Below are 23203 nucleotides of genomic sequence, written 5' to 3' on the forward strand. Positions count from 1 at the left end.
GAAGTACAATTGTAGTTTCCCAAAGTCTACAAACAAATATTCTAATCATTTAAAATATAATAAAATACACTTTCATTGAAGAAATGCAGCACACAGTGCTTTACAATAATGGAAAATAGACAGAATGAACCTAACAACAGCTGACAACAAAACCTTTGAATCTTGAATCTCGTAAAAGTATGATAACAATAAAATTAAATAGAATAAAAAGAATGCATAGCATAAGATTGAAAATAAAAAACACTGAATAATAATGATAATAATAAAGTTAGTACCCATATTTACATCTTGCGTCTCCATTCTCTTCTTCTATGTTCTTAGCTGTGCTTTTCTTTTCTACATCAGTGGTGGAAATTTGGAATTCTTTAAAAGATGAAAACTATAGAGCAATAGATATATCATTTACTTTTTCTATTATCTGTTTTATTGTATTAAATAATATTGCTATTCACCTTCTTTTATTCTTTATTTCATTCATTGTCTTACATAATCATAATTGTGCTTTGGCAAAACATGTCAAATGCCAATAAAGAATATTTTTAGTTTAATTAAATTAAATTGAATCCTACAAACATTGAGCATCATTAAGAAGAAAGCTAAATTATATTAGGACAGGACAGATTGGCCATTTTTAATTGTGTTCCATATTGCATCATTTTTGTATGTTATTGTGTAATTTTCCTATTTTTGTCGTTGGACACACTTGGATTTTATTTTGAAATGCTTTCCGGTCAGATAGCATTTATTTCTGGCTGCTTCCATGGAGCTACAAAGATGTTTGCATGGTGACGGAGACCGCCCACACTATCCTCCGAGCGCTGCTATTGGTCAGTCTCGTCCTTATCTATGATTGGGGCTCTCTGATTGGTCCTCTCCCTGTCAGTCATCAGTGAAACTGGGCGAGGACGAGGCTAAAGTTCACTTCAGTTCAGCGACTATCAAGGAGACCCGCTTCTCATTTAACGGAGTGTTATCTCACGTAATGACGGTTTTATCGCCCACTGTTACTCTTCAGCCTTGTAGCTGCAGGTCACGTTGCACCATCAACACCTAGCTAACTTTTAAAATGGGGAGTTAACTTGGCACGATGTGTAGAGAAAGTTGTATTCACCGCCACGAGCTCTATGGCGGGAAAACCCACCGATTTCAAATCAAAGATTGTCTCTTGACGCGTCCTGTCACTTCACACTAATAAAAATAACTGAATCCATACCCTACATCTAATTTTGCTTTCACATTGACCAACAATCTTGATAAAATAACATGCATGCGCTAAAAATAAAGCTTTTATTTACATGTAGGCGAAAACATTTTGTAGATGAAGTTAAACAAGTAATTTATTTATTGTTATTTTTATTGTTACTTAACTACGTTTAAAAATATCTTGTCCATATATAGTTTAGTTTTATCTAAATAAAGTCCCATATGGGCTTAAATTGTATTCTTTTTTCGTTAACAAAACATATTATGTGTACATTTAAATGATAAAACATTAAAGGTCATGCAGACGCGACAGAAGGCGTTTGGTTCGTGTAACTGGAAGCGGAGTGAGAGCTCCTCTTGTTCCTCAGCCATCTTCAGCCGGGACCGACCAGCTTATTGTTCCCAAAGTTTATTTCTTTAAAATTGTCTCTTTATTGTCATAATTGACACAAAAACAAAATTTCCTGCAGAATATAACTAGTGTCACGGTATAGTGTGAACTCAAATATAAAGTTTGTGAGCTAAATGTCAATATAAAAGCAGAAAGAGCGGGTTTAACGCTAGCTAATAGCTAAGTACTAGCTTCTCGTTAGCTTGATTCAGCTAGCTGCTGCTGTTTGGGGTCCGCGAGATACAAAGAGGTGAGCGACACATTTAAAACTGATCTTTTAGTCTTTAAAGTGGCAACATTATCTTTTTCATTTCCCTGAGCTCAAATGGTTTGTTAAAATTGTCACAAAACTGTCATAATAAGTCCTTAATCAACATAATAAATCACACGCGCATTAAAGGGGGCTACAGCTAATGATGGTTTTCATTATTGTTTAATCTTGTTTCAGTTTTTAATTGTAATGACATAAAACAAGAAACAACACATTCTCACATATAAACAAGTTATTCAATTCTTATTTTTTGGGTTTTAAGTTACATTTGTTATTATTATTCCTATTTGTTTTAATTGTGTTTAGTTCTGTTTAATGTCTTATGTTGACACCAGCACATTGTGCATGATATAAATAAAGACCACGACATGTGCTCATCCCTTTCACAGTGTTAGGTATCTTCTGATGGAGCATTAACTTGCTCACGTGGCTGTATTGAGTTGTGTGTGTGTTCAGGATGAGTGCAGTCCAGCAGGCGATGTTCTTCCTCGGCCTCCCCGACCTGAAGAAGCTGTGCTGCGTCTCTCTGGCTCTGCAGGAGGACAACGAGGAGCCGAGGAGCAAACAGATCAAGACCTGCAGGTGTCATTAAAGTTGTTGAATACTTTACCTTTCACACAGCTTTCTGCGTGGATATCTTTCAGGAAACACATCTTGTGTCAAGTTATGAATCATTTGACAACTGTCTGCAGCGGTGTGCGAGGTATTCACATCCTGTTTACGACGCTGCTGACCTTTACTCAATCAAGAGAATGACCAAATGCAGGTTTCACCAGCACTCGTAGTTATTGTATGGCTTTTACTGTATCACTTGAACGTGTGTGTGTGTGTGTGTGTGTGTGTGTGTGTGTGTGTGTGTGTGTGTCCACAGAGAGCTGGTGCTGCTGTACTCTGATATTCTGGCCTCTCCGGCTCTGGACTCCTTCACTGATATCACAGTGGTCATGACCGTAAGAAATAAAAACACACACACACACACACACACACACACACACACACACACACACACTGTGATGAGAGACAGCAGGAACTATTAGGAACTCAAAAGGGAGGAGTACCCACACACGTACTTCTATAGTTTTGAGGACCCTCATTAACATAACTCTCTCTAACCCAAACCTCAAACGTCACAACTTCTTTATGAAACCTGAAGTTTATTCCGTCTCTGGACTGCAAACGTCTCAAAGTTTCTGTAAAGTGTTTTACAGGATTCTTGATCTACTTCTGACACTGATGCAGATGTTTGACACTTAAGGATTACACAAGACATAGATAACCAGAAATAAAGGAGAAAACATGTCATCAGATTGTAAGAAAATGAAGATGATAAAAGTTTAATAATAAGAAAGATGAAGACCTTTGCTGCAGCTCTGTTCTACTTCTATAATGAAGGCAGCTGTAAGGTATGTTGGGAATCAACCTCACTTACGCGTGTTGTCGATGGAATACGTGGTTACGCCCGTGAAAGGAGGTCAGCTCAATCGCATCTTGTGTGTAAAACGTGCGAGTGAAAAACGCGTGCGGTCTGCGGTCGAGACTCGAGGTTAGAAGGATTCTAACTTGGGGTTCCAGTTCTCATTGATTCAGGATAAACATAAGAGTCCACATTCACCACAGTGGGCCAACAATACAATCAGAAATAATGTGTCAGATGTTTGACAGACGACAACGTGGTGAATCTGCAGGACACATTTCTGTCCCCAGGGTTTTCTGTGTGTTGCATTACAATAAGGCTTAAAGAAGGGAGGACGACACAACACGCCCTCGCTGAACAAAATGTCCTCGATTTCAAGGTCTAGAGTTACAAACACACACACACGCACACACACACATCTCCATCCCGTTCACTGCTGTTTATTTCCTACATTTAAATATCTTACATGCAGCAGACGATGTATCGTGTAGATTATATTTGATCTCTATAAAGTTGTTAATTGACCTCACAGCGGCTGAAACTGTTTCCTCTCAGCTGTAACATGTCTGATGTCCCCGTCTGCATGTGACCGACAACAAGGCGCCGCTCTGACCATCGTCAGGCCCTCAGCAGACCGGTGTTAACTCTCGTGATTAACTCTCGTGTGTGTGTGTGTGTGTGTGTGGTTGTAACTCCAGGAAACACTCACTGACAGTTTTACAGATTTCAGCTCAGATACGTGGTTGCGTGCCGACACTTCCCAAGTAGAGACACGCAACCAGAATATTTGGTCTGGATTCCAAACATTCCCAGTGACACACTCACTCACTCACTCACTCACACACACACACACACACACACTCGCATATATTCTGCACATTTTTGCTTATTAAAGTTTTCTTGTGGCATTTTTCTGCATTCAATAACTTTATTTTTCTAATTTATTCCAACTGATTTAAATGTCGTCATTTTGTGTATCTGATGAACTTTCATCTCTTCCTGCAGAACACGTTTTTCCAGAAAGGCATCCTCCAGGCGTTTTCACAGAGACGCAGTCTGCAGGTGGGGTCAGACTGACAGACGGTCAGACTGACAGACGGTCAGACTGACAGACGGTCAGACTGACAGACGGTCAGACTGACAGACGGACTGACTGACTGACAGACGGTCAGACTGACAGACGGTCAGACTGACAGACGGTCAGACTTACAGACGGACTGACTTACAGACGGACTGACTGACTGACAGACGGTCAGACTTACAGACGGTCAGACTGACAGACGGTCAGACTGACAGACGGTCAGACTGACAGACGGTCAGACTTACGGACGGACTGACAGACTGACAGACGGTCAGACTGACAGACGGTCAGACTGACAGACGGTCAGACTTACAGACGGTCAGACTGACAGACGGTCAGACTTACGGACGGACTGACAGACTGACAGACGGTCAGACTGACAGACGGTCAGACTTACAGACGGACTGACGGACTGACGGACTGACTTACAGACGGACTGACTGACAGACGGTCAGACTTACAGACGGTCAGACTGACAGACGGTCAGACTTACAGACGGACTGACTGACTGACAGACGGTCAGACTTACAGACGGTCAGACTGACAGACGGTCAGACTTACAGACGGACTGACTTACAGACGGACTGACTGACTGACAGACGGTCAGACTTACAGACGGTCAGACTTACAGACGGTCAGACTGACGGACGGTCAGACTTACGGACGGACTGACAGACTGACAGACGGTCAGACTGACAGACGGTCAGACTTACAGACGGACTGACTTACAGACGGACTGACTGACTGACAGACGGTCAGACTTACAGACGGTCAGACTGACAGACGGTCAGACTGACAGACGGTCAGACTGACAGACGGTCAGACTGACAGACGGTCAGACTTACAGACGGTCAGACTGACAGACGGTCAGACTTACAGACGGACTGACTGACTGACAGACGGTCAGACTTACAGACGGTCAGACTGACAGACGGTCAGACTTACAGACGGACTGACTTACAGACGGACTGACTGACTGACAGACGGTCAGACTTACAGACGGACTGACTTACAGACGGACTGACTGACTGACAGACGGTCAGACTTACAGACGGTCAGACTTACAGACGGACTGACGGACTGACTGACAGACGGTCAGACTTACAGACGGTCAGACTGACAGACGGTCAGACTGACAGACGGTCAGACTTACGGACGGACTGACAGACTGACAGACGGTCAGACTGACAGACGGTCAGACTTACAGACGGACTGACGGACTGACTTACAGACGGACTGACTGACAGACGGTCAGACTTACAGACGGTCAGACTGACAGACGGTCAGACTTACAGACGGACTGACTGACTGACTGACTGACAGACGGTCAGACTTACAGACGGTCAGACTGACAGACGGTCAGACTTACAGACGGACTGACTTACAGACGGACTGACTGACTGACAGACGGTCAGACTTACAGACGGTCAGACTTACAGACGGTCAGACTGACGGACGGTCAGACTTACGGACGGACTGACAGACTGACAGACGGTCAGACTTACAGACGGTCAGACTGACAGACGGTCAGACTGACAGACGGTCAGACTTACGGACGGACTGACAGACTGACAGACGGTCAGACTGACAGACGGTCAGACTGACAGACGGTCAGACTTACAGACGGTCAGACTGACAGACGGTCAGACTTACAGACGGACTGACTGACAGACGGTCAGACTTACAGACGGTCAGACTGACAGACGGTCAGACTTACAGACGGACTGACTTACAGACGGACTGACTGACTGACAGACGGTCAGACTTACAGACGGTCAGACTTACAGACGGACTGACGGACTGACTGACAGACGGTCAGACTTACAGACGGTCAGACTTACAGACGGTCAGACTGACAGACGGTCAGACTGACAGACGGTCAGACTGACAGACGGTCAGACTGACAGACGGTCAGACTTACGGACGGACTGACAGACGGTCAGACTGACAGACGGTCAGACGGTCAGACTTACAGACGGACTGACGGACTGACTTACAGACGGACTGACTGACAGACGGTCAGACTTACAGACGGTCAGACTGACAGACGGTCAGACTTACAGACGGACTGACTGACTGACTGACTGACAGACGGTCAGACGGTCAGACTTACAGACGGTCAGACTGACAGACGGTCAGACTTACAGACGGACTGACTTACAGACGGACTGACTGACTGACAGACGGTCAGACTTACAGACGGTCAGACTTACAGACGGTCAGACTGACGGACGGTCAGACTTACGGACGGACTGACAGACTGACAGACGGTCAGACTTACAGACGGTCAGACTTACAGACGGTCAGACGGTCAGACTGACAGACGGTCAGACTGACAGACGGTCAGACTTACGGACGGACTGACAGACTGACAGACGGTCAGACTGACAGACGGTCAGACTGACAGACGGTCAGACTTACAGACGGACTGACTGACTGACTGACTGACAGACGGTCAGACTTACAGACGGTCAGACTGACAGACGGTCAGACTTACAGACGGACTGACTTACAGACGGACTGACTGACTGACAGACGGTCAGACTTACAGACGGTCAGACTTACAGACGGACTGACTGACAGACGGTCAGACTTACAGACGGACTGACTGACAGACGGTCAGACTTACAGACGGTCAGACTGACAGACGGTCAGACTGACAGACGGTCAGACTTACGGACGGACTGACAGACTGACAGACGGTCAGACTGACAGACGGTCAGACTTACAGACGGACTGACGGACTGACGGACTGACTTACAGACGGACTGACTGACAGACGGTCAGACTTACAGACGGTCAGACTGACAGACGGTCAGACTTACAGACGGACTGACTGACTGACAGACGGTCAGACTTACAGACGGTCAGACTGACAGACGGTCAGACTTACAGACGGACTGACTTACAGACGGACTGACTGACTGACAGACGGTCAGACTTACAGACAGTCAGACTTACAGACGGTCAGACTGACTGACAGACGGTCAGACTTACAGACGGTCAGACTTACAGACGGTCAGACTGACGGACGGACTGACAGACTGACAGACGGTCAGACTTACAGACGGTCAGACTTACAGACGGTCAGACTTACGGACGGACTGACGGACTGACAGACGGTCAAACTTACAGACGGTCAGACTTACGGACGGACTGACGGACTGACAGACTGACAGACTTACAGACAGTCAGACTTACGGACGGACTGACTGACTGACAGACGGTCAGACTTACTGACGGACTGACGGACTGACGGACTTACAGACAGTCAGACTTACGGACGGACTGACAGACTGACAGACAGTCAGACTTACGGACGGACTGACAGACTTACAGACAGTCAGACTTACGGACTGACAGACAGTCAGACAGTCAGACAGTCAGACAGTCAGACAGTCAGACAGTCAGACAGTCAGACAGTCAGACAGTCAGACAGTCGGACTGACGGACTGACGGACTGACGGACTGACAGACAGTCAGACTTACGGACGGACTGACTGACTGACTGACAGACGGTCAGACTTACAGACAGTCAGACTTACGGACGGACTGACAGACTTACAGACAGTCAGACTTACGGACGGACTGACTGACTGACTGACAGACGGTCAGACTTACGGACGGACTGACAGACTGACAGACTTACAGACGGTCAGACTTACGGACGGACTGACAGACTTACAGACAGTCAGACTTACGGACGGACTGACGGACTGACTGACTGACTGACAGACGGTCAGACTTACAGACAGTCAGACTTACGGACGGACTGACTGACTGACTGACTGACAGACGGTCAGACTTACGGACGGACTGACAGACGGTCAGACTTACGGACGGACGGACGGACTGACTGACTGACTGACAGGCGGACAGACTTACAGACAGTCAGACTTACGGACGGACTGACGGACTGACTGATGGACTGTGTGTCCTCACTAAAGCTTAGTTTAGGACACAGTACAAGACGCAGTCTGCGTACATTTTACTTTTTGTCTCAGTCTTCAGCCAAAAAGGCCATAACTAGTAAATCCTTCATTTTGAATCCAGTTTGAATGTTTAGTTTAATGTGTGTGTGTGTGTGTGTGTGTGTGTGTGTGTGTGTGTGTGTGTGTGTAGCTGGGCTCCCCTCAGTGTGTGTTTCCAGGTGTCCTCCAGTGCTGCCTGTCCTACGCTCTGATCACCAGACTGGCTCCCAGCTGGAACAAAGCAGGGCTGCACCTCATCACTGGTCTGACAGACGATTTGTTTGTGTCGTGTTCGTTAAAGCTCGTTGTCTCGTTCTTTCATTACATGATAATTCAAAGTGTTATTGTTTTACGCTTGATGCTACGAGTGTCTCGATCCAGGAACGTTTCTGAACATGCACCAACACATTGCTGTTCAGTGAGTCGCTCTGGATAAAGAGCGTCTGTAGTGAGTTCACTGAGTCGCTTTGGATAAGAGCCTCTAGTGAGTTCACTGTGAGTCGCTCTGGATAAGAGCCTCTGTAGTGAGTTCACTGTGAGTCTCTGGATAAGAGCCTCTAGTGAGTTCACTGTGAGTCGCTCTGGATAATAGCCTCTGTAGTGAGTTCACTGTGAGTTGCTCTGGATAAGAGCCTCTGTAGTAAGTTCACTGTGAGTCTCTGGATAAGAGCCTCTAGTGAGTTCACTGAGTCGCTCTGGATAATAGCCTCTGTAGTGAGTTCACTGTGAGTTGCTCTGGATAATGGCCTCTGTAGTAAGTTCACTGAGTCGCTCTGGATAATAGCCTCTGTAGTGAGTTCACTGTGAGTTGCTCTGGATAATGGCCTCTGTAGTAAGTTCACTCGGAGTCGCTCTGGATAATAGCCTCTAGTGAGTTCACTGTGAGTCGCTCTGGATAAAGAGCGTCTGTAGTGAGTTCACTGAGTCGCTATGGATAATAGCCTCTGTAGTGAGTTCACTGAGTCGCTCTGGATAAAGAGCATCTGTAGTGAGTTCACTGAGTCGCTCTGGATAAGAGCCTCTAGTGAGTTCACTGAGTCGCTCTGGGTAAGAGCCTCTGTAGTGAGTTCACTGAGTCGCTCTTGGTAAGAGCCTCTGTAGAGAGTTCACTGAGTCGCTCTGGATAAGAGCCTCTTGTGAGTTCACTGAGTCGCTCTGGGTAAGAGCCTCTGTAGTGAGTTCACTGAGTCGCTCTGGGTAAGAGCCTCTGTAGTGAGTTCACTGAGTCGCTCTTGGTAAGAGCCTCTGTAGAGAGTTCACTGAGTCGCTCTGGATAAGAGCCTCTTGTGAGTTCACTGAGTCGCTCTGGATAAGAGCCTCTTGTGAGTTCACTGAGTCGCTCTGGGTAAGAGCCTCTGCAGTGAGTTCACTGAGTCGCTCTGGATAAGAGCCTCTTGTGAGTTCACTGAGTCGCTCTGGGTAAGAGCCTCTGTAGTGAGTTCACTGAGTCGCTCTTGGTAAGAGCCTCTGTAGAGAGTTCACTGAGTCGCTCTGGGTAAGAGCCTCTGTAGTGAGTTCACTGAGTCGCTCTGGATAAAGAGCGTCTGTAGTGAGTTCACTGAGTCGCTCTGGATAATAGCCTCTGTGGTGAGTTCACTGAGTCGCTCTGGATAAGAGCCTCTAGTGAGTTCACTGAGTCGCTCTGGGTAAGAGCCTCTGCAGTGAGTTCACTGAGTCGCTCTGGATAATAGCCTCTGTAGTGAGTTCACTGAGTCGCTCTGGGTAAGAGCCTCTGTAGTGAGTTCACTGAGTCGCTCTGGGTAAGAGCCTCTAGGTGAGTTCACTGAGTCGCTCTGGATAAAGAGCGTCTGTAGTGAGTTCACTGAGTCGCTCTGGGTAAAGAGCGTCTGTAGTGAGTTCACTGAATCGCTCTGGATAAAGAGCGTCTGTAGTGAGTTCACTGAGTCGCTCTGGATAATAGCCTCTAGTGAGTTCACTGTGAGTCGCTATGGATAAGAGCCTCTGTAGTGAGTTCACTGAGTCGCTCTGGATAATAGCCTCTAGTGAGTTCACTGTGAGTCGCTATGGATAAGAGCCTCTGTAGTGAGTTCACTGAGTCGCTCTGGATAATAGCCTCTGTAGTGAGTTCACTGTGAGTCGCTCTGGATAAGAGCGTCTGCTGAATGACCTGTTTTCACTGTCTGTTCTCAGGGAAAGACTTCCTGACTGAGAGCGGGAGGCTGAACGCAGTCAGTGAGTTTTACCTTCATGTTCTGTGTGAGTGTTGTCAGGATATTCGTTTGTAGCATAAATTGTGGCTTTAATCACATTTTTATTTCTTGTTAGTTTTCAAGGATTTTAAAAGTCTGAAGAGTTGAAGAATCCAATATTTCAAGAAAATGCTTTTTCTTAAATCTCCAAGTGGGAAGTTATTCACAGAAACATGAAACCTTTGGATGCTCAGATCTATCTGCAGAATTCTCTGATGTTTGGAATAAGATTTAATATATTAAATATTCTCATGGAGTTCATATTTTAAAATGTTTCATTCTGTTTGATGTGAAATCACAATAAAATAATCAGTATGAAGCATACCAAGTGTGTGTGTGTGTGTGTGTGTGTGTGTGTGTGTGTGTGTGTGTGTGAGAGGCATGGAGCTGAGCACCAGGCAAGGGCCAACTGTGCATCAGTATTGAAGCGAACACCGTCAGACTGCCGCCAATCAAAGTGAGAGAACAACAAAATAATTTAAACTTTGATCTGTTTTCAACATCTAAAAAAATAATTATAATTTCTTTATTTTATTGAGATTTAGGGAAATATTTTGAAACATTTATGTTGATCACAATCATTGGATGAGTTACATGTAAATATGTTTTCTTTATAAAGTAAGTGCTGTAGTTCACAATATTCTACAATCACAAAGAACTTGAGAATAAAAATACAATAAAATGTAAACATGCAGAAATCCTGATAAATGTAGGAAAAATATGAAAAACACAAACGTGTGTGTGTGTGTGTGTGTGTGTTGCAGCTGGAGGACTTTGACCTCCCTCCGTTAGTGCTGAAGAGGTTCTGCAGTGATCCGGACTCCGTCCTCGACCCCACCTCCACTGGAGGAGCCATCTGGTGTCACGTCCTGCCCAGGTAGGAGAGCGCCACCTGCTGGACACCAGGACTAACAGATCCGGTCGTTAGTGAAACAATAGTGATAATAACATAATAATAATCCTTTTAAATGTTTTGGCCATTAATCGTTTGCACTGTTCTTGTTTTAATTAATTGATAAATTGATATTTCTGTTCTAACTTCATTCTTTTTTATTTAACTTTGTATTAATTCACCTATTTATTTATTTTTCTATTATATTTTCCCTTTAATTAATGAATTTATTTTTATGAATCTTGAAATAATTATTTATTTAAATGAATAAATAATGTTTATTTTTAAATCTCTAAAAATAAATGAATACATATAATAAAATAGGCAAATAAATAAATAGGGAATTCATAGAAAGGTAAATAAATTAGGAATAAAAGAAGCAAAATAAAACAGAAATATTAGCTTGTCACATTTAATCAATTAATAAATGCTCAATTTATTTTTTATATTTATTTCTTGACGCAGCAGGTTGTACCGACTGTGAGCAGCAGGGGGCGCTGCAGCTCTTAATAAACACAAACTGACATCCTGCTTCTGTATTCAGGGTTCATTCTTTCTCACCACCTCACTCACAAAATATGTCAGATTCATTTCTCACTCAATAGATACGTGTGTGTGTGTGTGTGTGTGTGTGTGTGTGTGTGTGTGTGTGTGTGTGTTTAGCATGAAGAAGGGTCAGATTATCACCATCACCCGTCAGCTGCCCAGAGACGGACCATTTAGGACCTACAGAGACCTGCAGAGCCACTGGAACCGTCTGGTACACACACACACACACACACACACATTATTGTTGTTATAGCAAACGCTTTTTTAAGAAAGCCTTGATTACCTGAGATACTTCATAGATTGTGTGTGTGTGTGTGTGTGTGTGTGTGTGTGTGTGTGTGTGTGCTCCAGTATGGTTACAGACTCCCTGAGCTTGCAGAAGAAGAGGTGGTGTATTGCAGCATCTACTTCAGTCTCGTGGGAGAGAGGCTCTTCACGTATCCTAAAAAAGTGTCATGGGATTAATTATCCTTGATATGAACCTGGTTAACGTTCGACTTACACCTGACATGCTGCTGCTATAGCTGAACATATTATATAATAATAATAATAATAATAATAACATTAACAATCTTTTAGGTATTTCTCTCAAATTCAAAAGAGTTTAGTTGAAACATAATAACTAATAGAAATATCAATAACTGGGATCAGTGTAAAACCTGCAGAATGATCCTTTACCCGTCCTCCTGAGCAGCTACCCTCTGAGCTGCGTCCGCCTGCAGCCGGTGCAGCGCTGCCCTCGGGTCGACCTGCAGGGGGCGCTGGACTCCTTCCTGTCTGACATCAGGGACAAGATGCCAAGTGTGTGCGGCTTCCCTGCACGTCTGACCAGCAAACCCTGTTACCACACAGTCAGTCTGAGCACTGCTGCCACAGTGCAGGTACACACACACACACACACACACACACACACACACACACACACACACACACACACACACACACACACACACACACACACACACACACACACACACACACACACACACACACACACACACACACACACGACTACATGCATAAATCTTCTGGCTCTCCGGACTGCGTATCGTTCAGACACTTTTATACGGGTATGGATCGGGGGTCTAACGTACGTGTTGTGTTCAGATTGATAAAGTACTTTATTAATCCCGATCTGTCTGCTGCAACCACGTTCCTGTGATACGTTCAAGGACACAGGGAAAGTAGTAACTGGCAAAACCACACTTTACTCAGTCGCGAGGCAGAACCGTCACAGTTAGAATCTGAAAGATATTAGAAGAATATCCAAAAAGTAAAATAATGAGATGAGCTGAGATTACCCTGTCTATAAAATGCCCCAAAAATAATAATATGTAAAATATCTTTAGAATTATAAATAAAATATCCAAAGAATGTGACTAATATTACTGAAAAGGGTTAGGGTTAGGTGCTGTACGTGGAGTACGTGCTGTACGTGGAGTACGTGGAGTACGTGCTGTACGTGGAGTACGTGTAGTACGTGTTGTACGTGGAGTACGTGCTGTACGTGGTGTACGTGGAGTACGTGGTGTACGTGGTGTACGTGGAGTACGTGGTGTACGTGGAGTACGTGGAGTACGCGGTGTACGTGGAGTCGCGGTGTACGCGGAGTACGCGGGTGTACGTGCAGTACGCGGTGTGTACGTGCAGTACGCGGTGTACGCGCAGTACGCGGTGTACGCGCAGTACGCGGTGTACGCGCAGTACGCGGTGTACGCGCAGTACGCGGTGTACGTGCAGTACGTGCAGTACGCGGTGTACGTGCAGTACGTGCAGTACGCGGTGTACGTGCAGTACGTGCAGTACGCGGTGTACGTGCAGTACGTGCAGTACGCGGTGTACGTGCAGTACGTGCAGTACGTGGTACGTGCAGTACGCGTGCAGTACGCGGTGTACGTGCAGTACGCGGTGTACGTGCAGTACGCGGTGTACGCGCAGTACGCGGTGTACGCGGTGTACGTGCAGTACGCGGTGTACGCGGTGTACGTGCAGTACGCGGTGTACGTGCAGTACGCGGTGTACGTGCAGTACGCGGTGTACTGTACGTGCAGTACGCGGTGTACGTGCAGTACGCGTGTACGTGCAGTACGCGGTGTACGTGCAGTACGCGTGTACGTGCAGTACGCGGTGTACGTGCAGTACGTGCAGTACGCGGTGTACGTGCAGTACGCGGTGTACGTGCAGTACGCGGTGTACGTGCAGTACGTGCAGTACGCGGTGTACGTGCAGTACGTGCAGTACGCGGTGTACGTGCAGTACGTGCAGTACGCGGTGTACGTGCAGTACGCGGTGTACGTGCAGTACGTGCAGTACGCGGTGTACGTGCAGTACGCGGTGTACGTGCAGTACGCGGTGTACGTGCAGTACGCGTGTACGCGGAGTACGTGCAGTACGCGGTGTACGCGGAGTACGTGCTGTACGCGGTGTACGTGCTGTACGCGGTGTACGTGCAGTACGCGGTGTACGCGGTGTACGTGCAGTACGCGGTGTACGTGCAGTACGCGGTGTACGCGGTGTACGTGCAGTACGCGGTGTACGTGCAGTACGCGGTGTACGTGCAGTACGTGCAGTACGCGGTGTACGTGCAGTACGCGGTGTACGTGCAGTACGTGCAGTACGTGCAGTACGCGGTGTACGTGCAGTACGTGCAGTACGCGGTGTACGTGCAGTACGCGGTGTACGTGCAGTACGTGCAGTACGCGGTGTACGTGCAGTACGTGCAGTACGCGGTGTACGTGCAGTACGCGGTGTACGTGCAGTACGCGGTGTACGTGCAGTACGCGTGTACGCGGAGTACGTGCAGTACGCGGTGTACGCGGAGTACGTGCTGTACGCGGAGTACGTGCTGTACGCGGTGTACGTGCTGTACGCGGTGTACGTGCAGTACGCGGTGTACGCGCAGTGTGCTGACGGTCCACACTGTAATAAATAACGTTTGTCTGTAACCCTTCCCTGTGTTTCCCTCTTCTACTCTTGTCTGTCGGTTTGTTCTCTTCCTTTTCAACACGAACACGCCCTTTCAGTACGCGCAGCTCATTTCATGTGAGCGTGCGGAGGCAGATGTGGGAGGGAAAGCGATTATCGGAGCATTTCCCACCTTGTAAAAGCTGCGTGGACAGTTTTATGACCATGAAGGTGCGACGCTGGAGAGAACGCATCGTGAGGATTCATGTTTTATAGGAGGAAGGTGAAGAAATGTGTTTCCTGCTGTGAGTTCCCTCTTAATGGAAATAGATCTCTGAACACGTTCTCATGAAGCGTGTAAGGAAGTAAAACTAACCACATGAATACTAAATACCACTTTAATGAACCTTCGTGAGGAAAAGGGAATGTTATTAGTTTTAATAAGGAGTTCATCCCCTGAAGAGAAGCTTCACCTGAAACCTCCCGAGAGATTCATTCAATGCTCAGAGTGAAACTAAAATATTGAAACTGTTTCCATCACAACACATGAAAGTTATTTATGTCCCGAGCTGGAAACTCTCTGAGCTTCAGCGTCTCAGAACGTGGATTAAAATCTGAAGGAGAAAATCTTTCACTTGTTTTTCACTTTAATGGTTTTAAATTATAAAAACCTTTTTACACACACACACACACACACAGTCACACACATACAGTCACACACATACACACACACAGTCACACACATACACACACACACACAGTCACACACATACACACACACAGTCACACACATACACACACACACACAGTCACACACATACACACACACAGTCACACACACAGTCACATACACACACAGTCACACACACAGTCACACACATACACAGTCACACACACACACACAGTCACACATACACACACACAGTCACACACACACACAGTCACACACATACACAGTCACACACACACACAGTCTCACACACACAGTCACACATACACACACACACAGACACACACACACAGTCACACACATACACACACACAGTCACATACATACACACATACACACACACGCACAGTCACACACACAGTCACACACACACAGTCACACACACACACACACAGTCACACACACACACACACAGTCACACACATACACACACACAGTCACACACATACATACACACACAGTCACACACACACACACACACAGTGTGAATGTGCGGCCCGTACACTCTTACTTCCTGCTTGTTTCTAGTGAAGTGCTTTGTTGAAATGAAACGATGAATCCTTCCGGCTCGAGCATCGTACGAACACGTGAGACACGACAGGAAGTCACTTCATATGTTCAAACTCCTGATGAGATCAAACTTTATTCTTCTCCGTCTCGTCCTCAGGTGTTGAGTGGTGAGCGGGTCAACCTGACCACGTCCTCCTCCATGAGGCCGGTGCTCACCCAGCTCCCTCCCCCCCGACCTGTGAAGCCCCGCTTCGGGTCCCAGCCTCCAGCCTGGGCGCCTCTCTCCCAGCAGGACGGAGCCCAGGGGCTTCTGGGTAACGGATGTGGATTTAGGGACAGAGGAGACGCAGACGGGCCGTCATCCTCCCCACGTGTTTCTTCTTCCTTTCCGTCAGCTTCTTCCTCCTCTCGTCCTCTCTTCCAGCCAGCTTCATCCCTCACCTCCTCTGTCCTCCCCCCTCTTCCTCCCCCGAGTCGAACCCTGGCGATCTCCGCTCCCAAACTGATTCCCATCTTCAGGAATAAGTGTCCATCTCGCCACGTCAACGTCGCCCTGCTGCGGCTCCAGAAGCAGATGGAGCAGCTGTGCGGAGGAGGGGAGGAAAGGCGGAGAGTGACGTTACCCGCCTTTAGTAAGAAAACCTCTTCTCATTCTTCTTCTTCTTTGTCAGCTGCGTCGCTGCCAGTTCCTCGCTTCAACCGCCGCCCCAGCAGCCCCGCTCCTCAGCCAGCGGGTCACCCCAAACTCAAGCACATCCCCAGCCTCAGCCCGGCCTCAAAGTCCAAACCCGGCCTCATCCGCCCTCCAAAGCCGGAGATCAAACCCACGTCCAGCCCCAAAACCAACGTGAAGTCCAGCTCTAAGAGCTCCAGCTGTAAAGTGCAGGAAAAGGCAGCAAAACCTCCGTCAGCGGCACCAGCTCCTCCACCTCGGACGTCTTCAGACAGCAGAGGGGTGAGTCCACTCGCTGTCTGCAGGGTTATAGAAACACTACTGGCTCCATTTTCATGATACTTAGTGGAAGGGTGAAGAGTTTCTGTGTGAATTGTTTTACAGTCTTTACAGCATGTTCATGTTCTAAGTCATAAACCTGGAGTGTAATGTTTATTCCTACCTGTCCTGTGTTTCTGTGTTTTAATTTAGGGAGTCGTGTTCGAGTCGAAGCAGAAGAAACTCAGACGTGCGACACGAGACGTCGACGTGGAGCAAATGGCCAGAAGCAACCAGGTCAGCAGACAAACGTGTTGTTCCTCCTCTTCTTCCAACACGTCGTGCTTTAGTGCTGACGCTCAGCTGAACACGACAAACCGTGAGCATCAACAGCCACTTAGTCTTAAACTTTGCTGTGGAGGATAAACCCGTCTTATTTGGTATCAATGAGATCTTTCGTCTCACGCCACCAATTATAAATCCTCATAGCACCTGCAAAGGGTCAAACGGCGCCGTACCTGCGCTACCAAGCATGTAGCGTCATGTTTACAGGGATTTGAATTCTTCGGCCTGTTGCTATGTAGAATCCCTGTCAATGCAACGCGTCCATGACTGTTGTGGAGTGTGTGCTGCTGCTTTGTGTCAGGAAAGAAGAAACTTTAGCGGGCGATGGATCTCCAGTGTCTCCACTCGTACTGTGTGTGCAGCGTCCTCATTAACATCCCTCAAGAGGACCACGTACATTACTGTGATGTGCTGAAGTGAGTTAGCGTGATGAATAGCACGCGGTCTGTCTGCCTTCGAGAGGACGCTTAACGTGATGAATGTTCTGCAGCTCGCAGGCAGCCGGCTGTTAATAACAACATTCATCAGTTTTACAGCTTCTACCTGCAAGTTTTCAATAACATGAGTTTTACTGTTATTTACACGCCGTCACCACAGGACACTTTGTTCTTTAGTGCTTCTACAAACCGTTTAAGATGTTTGTTTTCATCTGGCAGCTGAAGATCCACAACCCCTCGTACTGAAGTCTGCAGCGTTTACACGTTCTGTTCACTTCGTCTGCAAAGTATCTCCGCTCTGACTCCTGTCCCGTAAACGTCATCAAAGATTCTTAACATTTACTCCTTTTTGTCTTTTGGAATATAAATCAGTGTTCATTTTGGCTGCTGGTTCAGATTCAATCTTTCTCTTTAGATGAGACATCTTCGTCCTTCGTAGGGTTAGTCGACAACTCCTCCTCCTCCTCCTCCTCCTCCTCCTCCTCGCTTTTTATTCATTTAGTCTTTGTTCTCTGTCAAATGTCCTCTCAGTCATCTTATGTTAAACACTGCAGGCAGGAGGAGCAGGAGTGTTGATGGAGGTGCAGGAGTGTTGATGGAGGAGCAGGAGGAGGAGCAGGAGTGTTGATGGAGGAGCAGGAGTGTTGATGGAGGTGCAGGAGTGTTGATGGAGGTGCAGGAGTGTTGATGGAGGAGCAGGAGGAGGAGCAGGAGTGTTGATGGAGGAGCAGGAGTGTTGATGGAGGTGCAGGAGGAGGAGCAGGAGTGTTGATGGAGGAGCAGGAGTGCTGATGGAGGAGCAGGAGGAGGAGCAGGAGTGTTGATGGAAGAGCAGGAGTGCTGATGGAGGAGCAGGAGGAGGAGCAGGAGTGTTGATGGAGGAGCAGGAGTGCTGATGGAGGAGCAGGAGGAGGAGCAGGAGTGTTGATGGAGGAGCAGGAGTGCTGATGGAGGAGCAGGAGTGTTGATGGAGGAGCAGGAGGAGGAGCAGGAGTGTTGATGGAGGAGCAGGAGTGCTGATGGAGGAGCAGGAGTGTTGATGGAGGAGCAGGAGTGTTGATGGAGGAGCAGGAGTGTTGATGGAGGTGCAGGAGTGTTAATGGAGGAGCAGGAGTGTTGATGGAGGAGCAGGAGTGTTGATGGAGGTGCAGGAGTGTTGATGGAGGAGCAGGAGGAGCAGGAGTGTTGATGGAGGTGCAGGAGTGTTGATGGAGGTGGAGGAGCAGGAGTGTTGATGGAGGTGCAGGAGTGTTGATGGAGGAGCAGAAGTGTTGATGGAGGAGCAGGAGTGCTGATGGAGGAGCAGGAGTGTTGATGGAGGAGCAGAAGTGTTGATGGAGGAGTGTTGATGGAGGAGCAGGAGTGTTGATGGAGGAGCAGGAGGAGCAGGAGTGTTGATGGAGGAGCAGGAGGAGCAGGAGTGTTGATGGAGGAGCAGGAGTGTTGATGGAGGAGCAGGAGGAGCAGGAGTGTTGATGGAGGAGCAGGAGGAGCAGGAGTGTTGATGGAGGAGCAGGAGTGTTGATGGAGGAGCAGGAGTGTTGATGGAGGTGCAGGAGTGTTAATGGAGGAGCAGGAGTGTTGATGGAGGAGCAGGAGTGTTGATGGAGGTGATGGAGGAGCAGGAGTGTTGATGGAGGAGCAGGAGGAGCAGGAGTGTTGATGGAGGAGCAGGAGGAGGAGCAGGAGTGTTGATGGAGGTGATGGAGGAGCAGGAGTGTTGATGGAGGAGCAGGAGGAGCAGGAGTGTTGATGGAGGAGCAGGAGTGTTGATGGAGGAGCAGGAGGAGCAGGAGTGTTGATGGAGGAGCAGGAGGAGCAGGAGTGTTGATGGAGGAGCAGGAGGAGCAGGAGTGTTGATGGAGGAGCAGGAGTGTTGATGGAGGTGCAGGAGTGTTAATGGAGGAGCAGGAGTGTTGATGGAGGAGCAGGAGTGTTGATGGAGGTGATGGAGGAGCAGGAGTGTTGATGGAGGAGCAGGAGGAGCAGGAGTGTTGATGGAGGAGCAGGAGGAGGAGCAGGAGTGTTGATGGAGGTGATGGAGGAGCAGGAGTGTTGATGGAGGAGCAGGAGGAGCAGGAGTGTTGATGGAGGAGCAGGAGTGTTGATGGAGGTGCAGGAGTGTTAATGGAGGAGCAGGAGTGTTGATGGAGGTGATGGAGGAGCAGGAGTGTTGATGGAGGAGCAGGAGGAGCAGGAGTGTTGATGGAGGAGCAGGAGGAGGAGCAGGAGTGTTGATGGAGGTGATGGAGGAGCAGGAGTGTTGATGGAGGTGCCCTGCTTGACTCATATTAAACATTGTATTTGGAGCATATTGAATCATTTTTAATCGTATTATTTAAATAGTTAAATTGGTAACCACCAAGCCGTGCAGCGCTCCTGCTGTAATCTATCATCATACAGTGACCTCCGCGATCCGACCGGTGAGAATTGGCGTAACAATCGACCAGAAGGCGTCCACGCTGAATAATCCACATTTGCCAAACTTAAATCGTAAATACAGGAGAGAGAAAATGGAAAACCCGAGTGTGTTTACAATGTCTTTACTCTCAGGGTTCACGTACAGCTGTTTATTATTCTGCATCTCCCCCCCCCCCCAGTTGTCCAAGCTGAACTCTGCGACTCTGTTGTCCTGGTTGAGAGGAAGAGGAGCGCTCGTCAGCACCAAACACCGGAAGGAGGAGCTGATGCTAAAGGTCATGGGCTGTCTGGCCGAGGCCTGAGACACACACACACACACACACACACACACACACACACACAGACTTACCTTGGAGCATTAACGCTGTGCTAAGCGCCTCATTTATGGATTTGATGTGAAATCGTTATCAGTCTGAGAGCGTCTCATCTTCACTAATTGAGATGCTGAAGATTTGCCAAAATGAAATCCTCGTGTCAGATAAAGTCACCGCGGGGTCCACGCAGGAAGGGACAAATTGAAACTACAAAGTTCTACTTTGGTGTCTTCGTTTGCAGATTGTTGTCGATGGTGAGCAGTTTACAGATGAGTGTATAACACAACACGTCTCCTCTCACCGTCTGTCTGCTGTTCTATCCTCAGTCTTTTCTTTCTTTGTGTTGTTGCTCAAAAGAGCGTTTTGAAGTTGAAAACCTTCAAATCTTCATGTGTTCTGTTTCTACAACAGATGTTTGTTTATTGATAAAGTATTTATGCAGCAGCTGCTTGTTGTTCAACAATGTACAATTATATTTATAAAGTTTTGTGTATAAAAAATCATTTTTAGGAATTGCAGTGAGTTCTTGTTATGTCTCGTTCTCATCCCCCTTTCATTTTACCGTGTGTGTGTGTGTGTGTGTGTGTGTGTGTGCTCTCAAGGCGGTTTGGACAGCTGTTTGACACACACACACACACACACACACACACACACACACACACACACACACACACACAGATGTCCAGTCATCATTTCAGCGATATCATTCCTGTGTGTGTGTGTGTGTGTGTGTGTGTGTGTGCATGTGTGTGTGTGTGTCTCTACATATCCAGAGCTCAGATGATATGTGAGAGACTTCTTCAGTGTAAACATCTTAGTGCTTCACTTAATGAGACTCGTCTCCTCTACACAGACGTGTAATCTGCTCTAAATATAACTGATAATAAAACAGGGAACATTATTATTGAGGTGTGTGTGTGTGTGTGTGTGTGTGTGTGTGTGTGTGTGTGTGTGTGTGTGTGTGTGTGTGTGTGTGTGTGTGTGTGTGTGTGTGTGTGTGTGTGTGTGTGTGTGTGTGACTCTACTTCCAAATGTGACGCAAAAGGAGGATTTTCAAAATAAAGGTCTGTCTGGATGTGATTGCAAGAACACATGTTTGTCATCAGGATCATTTATAAAATGTATCTTCATTCGTCACTCGTTGGCTCTCAGATCAGTCGGAGATGTTTTCCGTTGGTTATTTATTGTGAATGTTTTATCCCCCGAAACTTTATCGGTGCCTTTTCTTGTAATCTGTCGACATTTTGTCTGAAGTCTGAACTGAAGCAGATCTGTTTATTTTAAACTCTTTCTTCCTATTGTTCCCTTCTGTGGAGCTGGAGAGAATAAAGTCTGCTCCTCCAGCTCCTCCAGCTCCTCCCGCTCTACAGGAGGAGCTGGAGAGAATAAAGTCTGCTCCTCCAGCTCCTCCAGCTCCTCCCGCTCTACAGGAGGAGCTGGAGAGAATAAAGTCCGCTCCCTCCAGCTCCTCCCGCTCTACAGGAGGAGCTGGAGAGAATAAAGTCCGCTCCTCCAGCTCCTCCCAGATCTACAGGAGGAGCTGGAGAGAATAAAGTCCGCTCCTCCAGCTCCTCCCGCTCTACAGGAGGAGCTGGAGAGAATAAAGTCCGCTCCTCCAGCTCCTCCCGCTCTACAGGAGGAGCTGGAGAGAATAAAGTCCGCTCCTCCAGCTCCTCCCGCTCTACAGGAGGAGCTGGAGAGAATAAAGTCCGCTCCTCCAGCTCCTCCCAATCTACAGGAGGAGCTGGAGAGAATAAAGTCCGCTCCTCCAGCTCCTCCCTCTCTACAGGAGGAGCTGGAGAGAATAAAGTCCGCTCCTCCAGCTCCTCCCTCTCTACAGGAGGAGCGGGAGGAGCTGGAGAGAATAAAGTCTGCTCCTCCAGCTCCTCCCGCTCTACAGGAGGAGCGGGAGGAGCTGGAGAGAATAAAGTCTGCTCCTCCAGCTCCTCCCGCTCTACAGGAGGAGCGGGAGGAGCAGACTTTATTCTCTGTGTCCACATACAAGGAAGTTAACTCACAATGCAGTTGCACATAAATACACACGGAGGTCAGACTGAAATATTTAATTATCTACAAATATAAATATGTATAAAAAGTATATATATATATTTTAATTCGTATATATTTATATCGGACAGCAGAGCAATAATATGATTTTAAAACACGAGAGCAACTCAGCATCCGGCCCACGGCGCTCTGTGTGAAGTATAAGGTTTCCCACAATGCTTTCTGATAACTTCCCCCGCCAGGAAACTCAATCCTGAGCTACGGGAGGCTCAGTGCGCTCAGGAATGTGTGTGTGTGTGTGTGTGTGTGTGTGTGTTGAGCAGATTCCCTGCGGGTGAAGTCACTGTTAGCTGTCAGGTGTTTCATCATTTTCACTCTAGATATCAACAGTGTGAAGCATCTGGCTCGATCTCATGACTCACGTCTCACCTCTGAAAGATCTTACACACACACACACACACACACACACACACACACACACACTGTATATGAATCAGCTGACAGTTTGTGTGACAGATCCCTCTCCGGTGTAAAGAGGCTCTTAAGGTGGAGAAACTAATCTAAACTCAGAGTTTGGAGAGACTTCAGTCTCACACACTTCCTCACTCCTACACACACACTC

General features: G+C 47.3%; 1 protein-coding gene across 3 annotated transcripts; it reads left to right on the plus strand.

Moving 5' to 3' along the window:
* The first annotated feature begins 1510 nt into the window (after positions 1–1510).
* cunh18orf63 (chromosome unknown C18orf63 homolog) lies at positions 1511–21077 on the plus strand. 3 transcript variants are annotated; one of them, XM_029428247.1, is made up of 14 exons: positions 1511–1844; positions 2306–2447; positions 2737–2815; positions 4285–4341; positions 8483–8594; positions 10483–10524; positions 10921–10998; positions 11306–11418; positions 12097–12193; positions 12334–12419; positions 12677–12863; positions 16284–17081; positions 17271–17354; positions 20440–21077. In XM_029428247.1, the coding sequence occupies exons 9-14, from the start codon at positions 12098–12100 to the stop codon at positions 20560–20562; spliced, it is 1374 nt and encodes a 457-aa protein (XP_029284107.1). In that variant the 5' UTR covers positions 1511–1844; positions 2306–2447; positions 2737–2815; positions 4285–4341; positions 8483–8594; positions 10483–10524; positions 10921–10998; positions 11306–11418; position 12097; the 3' UTR covers positions 20563–21077. The 3 variants fall into 3 exon arrangements, with proteins under 3 accessions (XP_029284107.1, XP_029284108.1, XP_029284106.1); XM_029428248.1 differs by having other exon boundaries at positions 2322–2447; positions 8483–8621; XM_029428246.1 differs by having other exon boundaries at positions 2322–2447.
* The last annotated feature ends 2126 nt before the right edge of the window (positions 21078–23203 follow it).

The sequence above is a fragment of the Cottoperca gobio genome, unplaced genomic scaffold, assembly GCF_900634415.1.
Source record: "Cottoperca gobio unplaced genomic scaffold, fCotGob3.1 fCotGob3_5arrow_ctg1, whole genome shotgun sequence".
Lineage (NCBI taxonomy): Eukaryota > Metazoa > Chordata > Actinopteri > Perciformes > Bovichtidae > Cottoperca > Cottoperca gobio.

Coding starts and splice junctions, on each gene's coding strand:
- cunh18orf63 (XM_029428247.1), top strand. CDS start 12,098: ATGAAGAAGGGTCAGATTATCACCATCACCCGTCAGCTGCCCAGAGAC. Junction 12,194..12,333: donor AGAGCCACTGGAACCGTCTG/GTACACACACAC, acceptor TGTGTGCTCCAG/TATGGTTACAGACTCCCTGA. Junction 17,082..17,270: donor CGTCTTCAGACAGCAGAGGG/GTGAGTCCACTC, acceptor GTTTTAATTTAG/GGAGTCGTGTTCGAGTCGAA.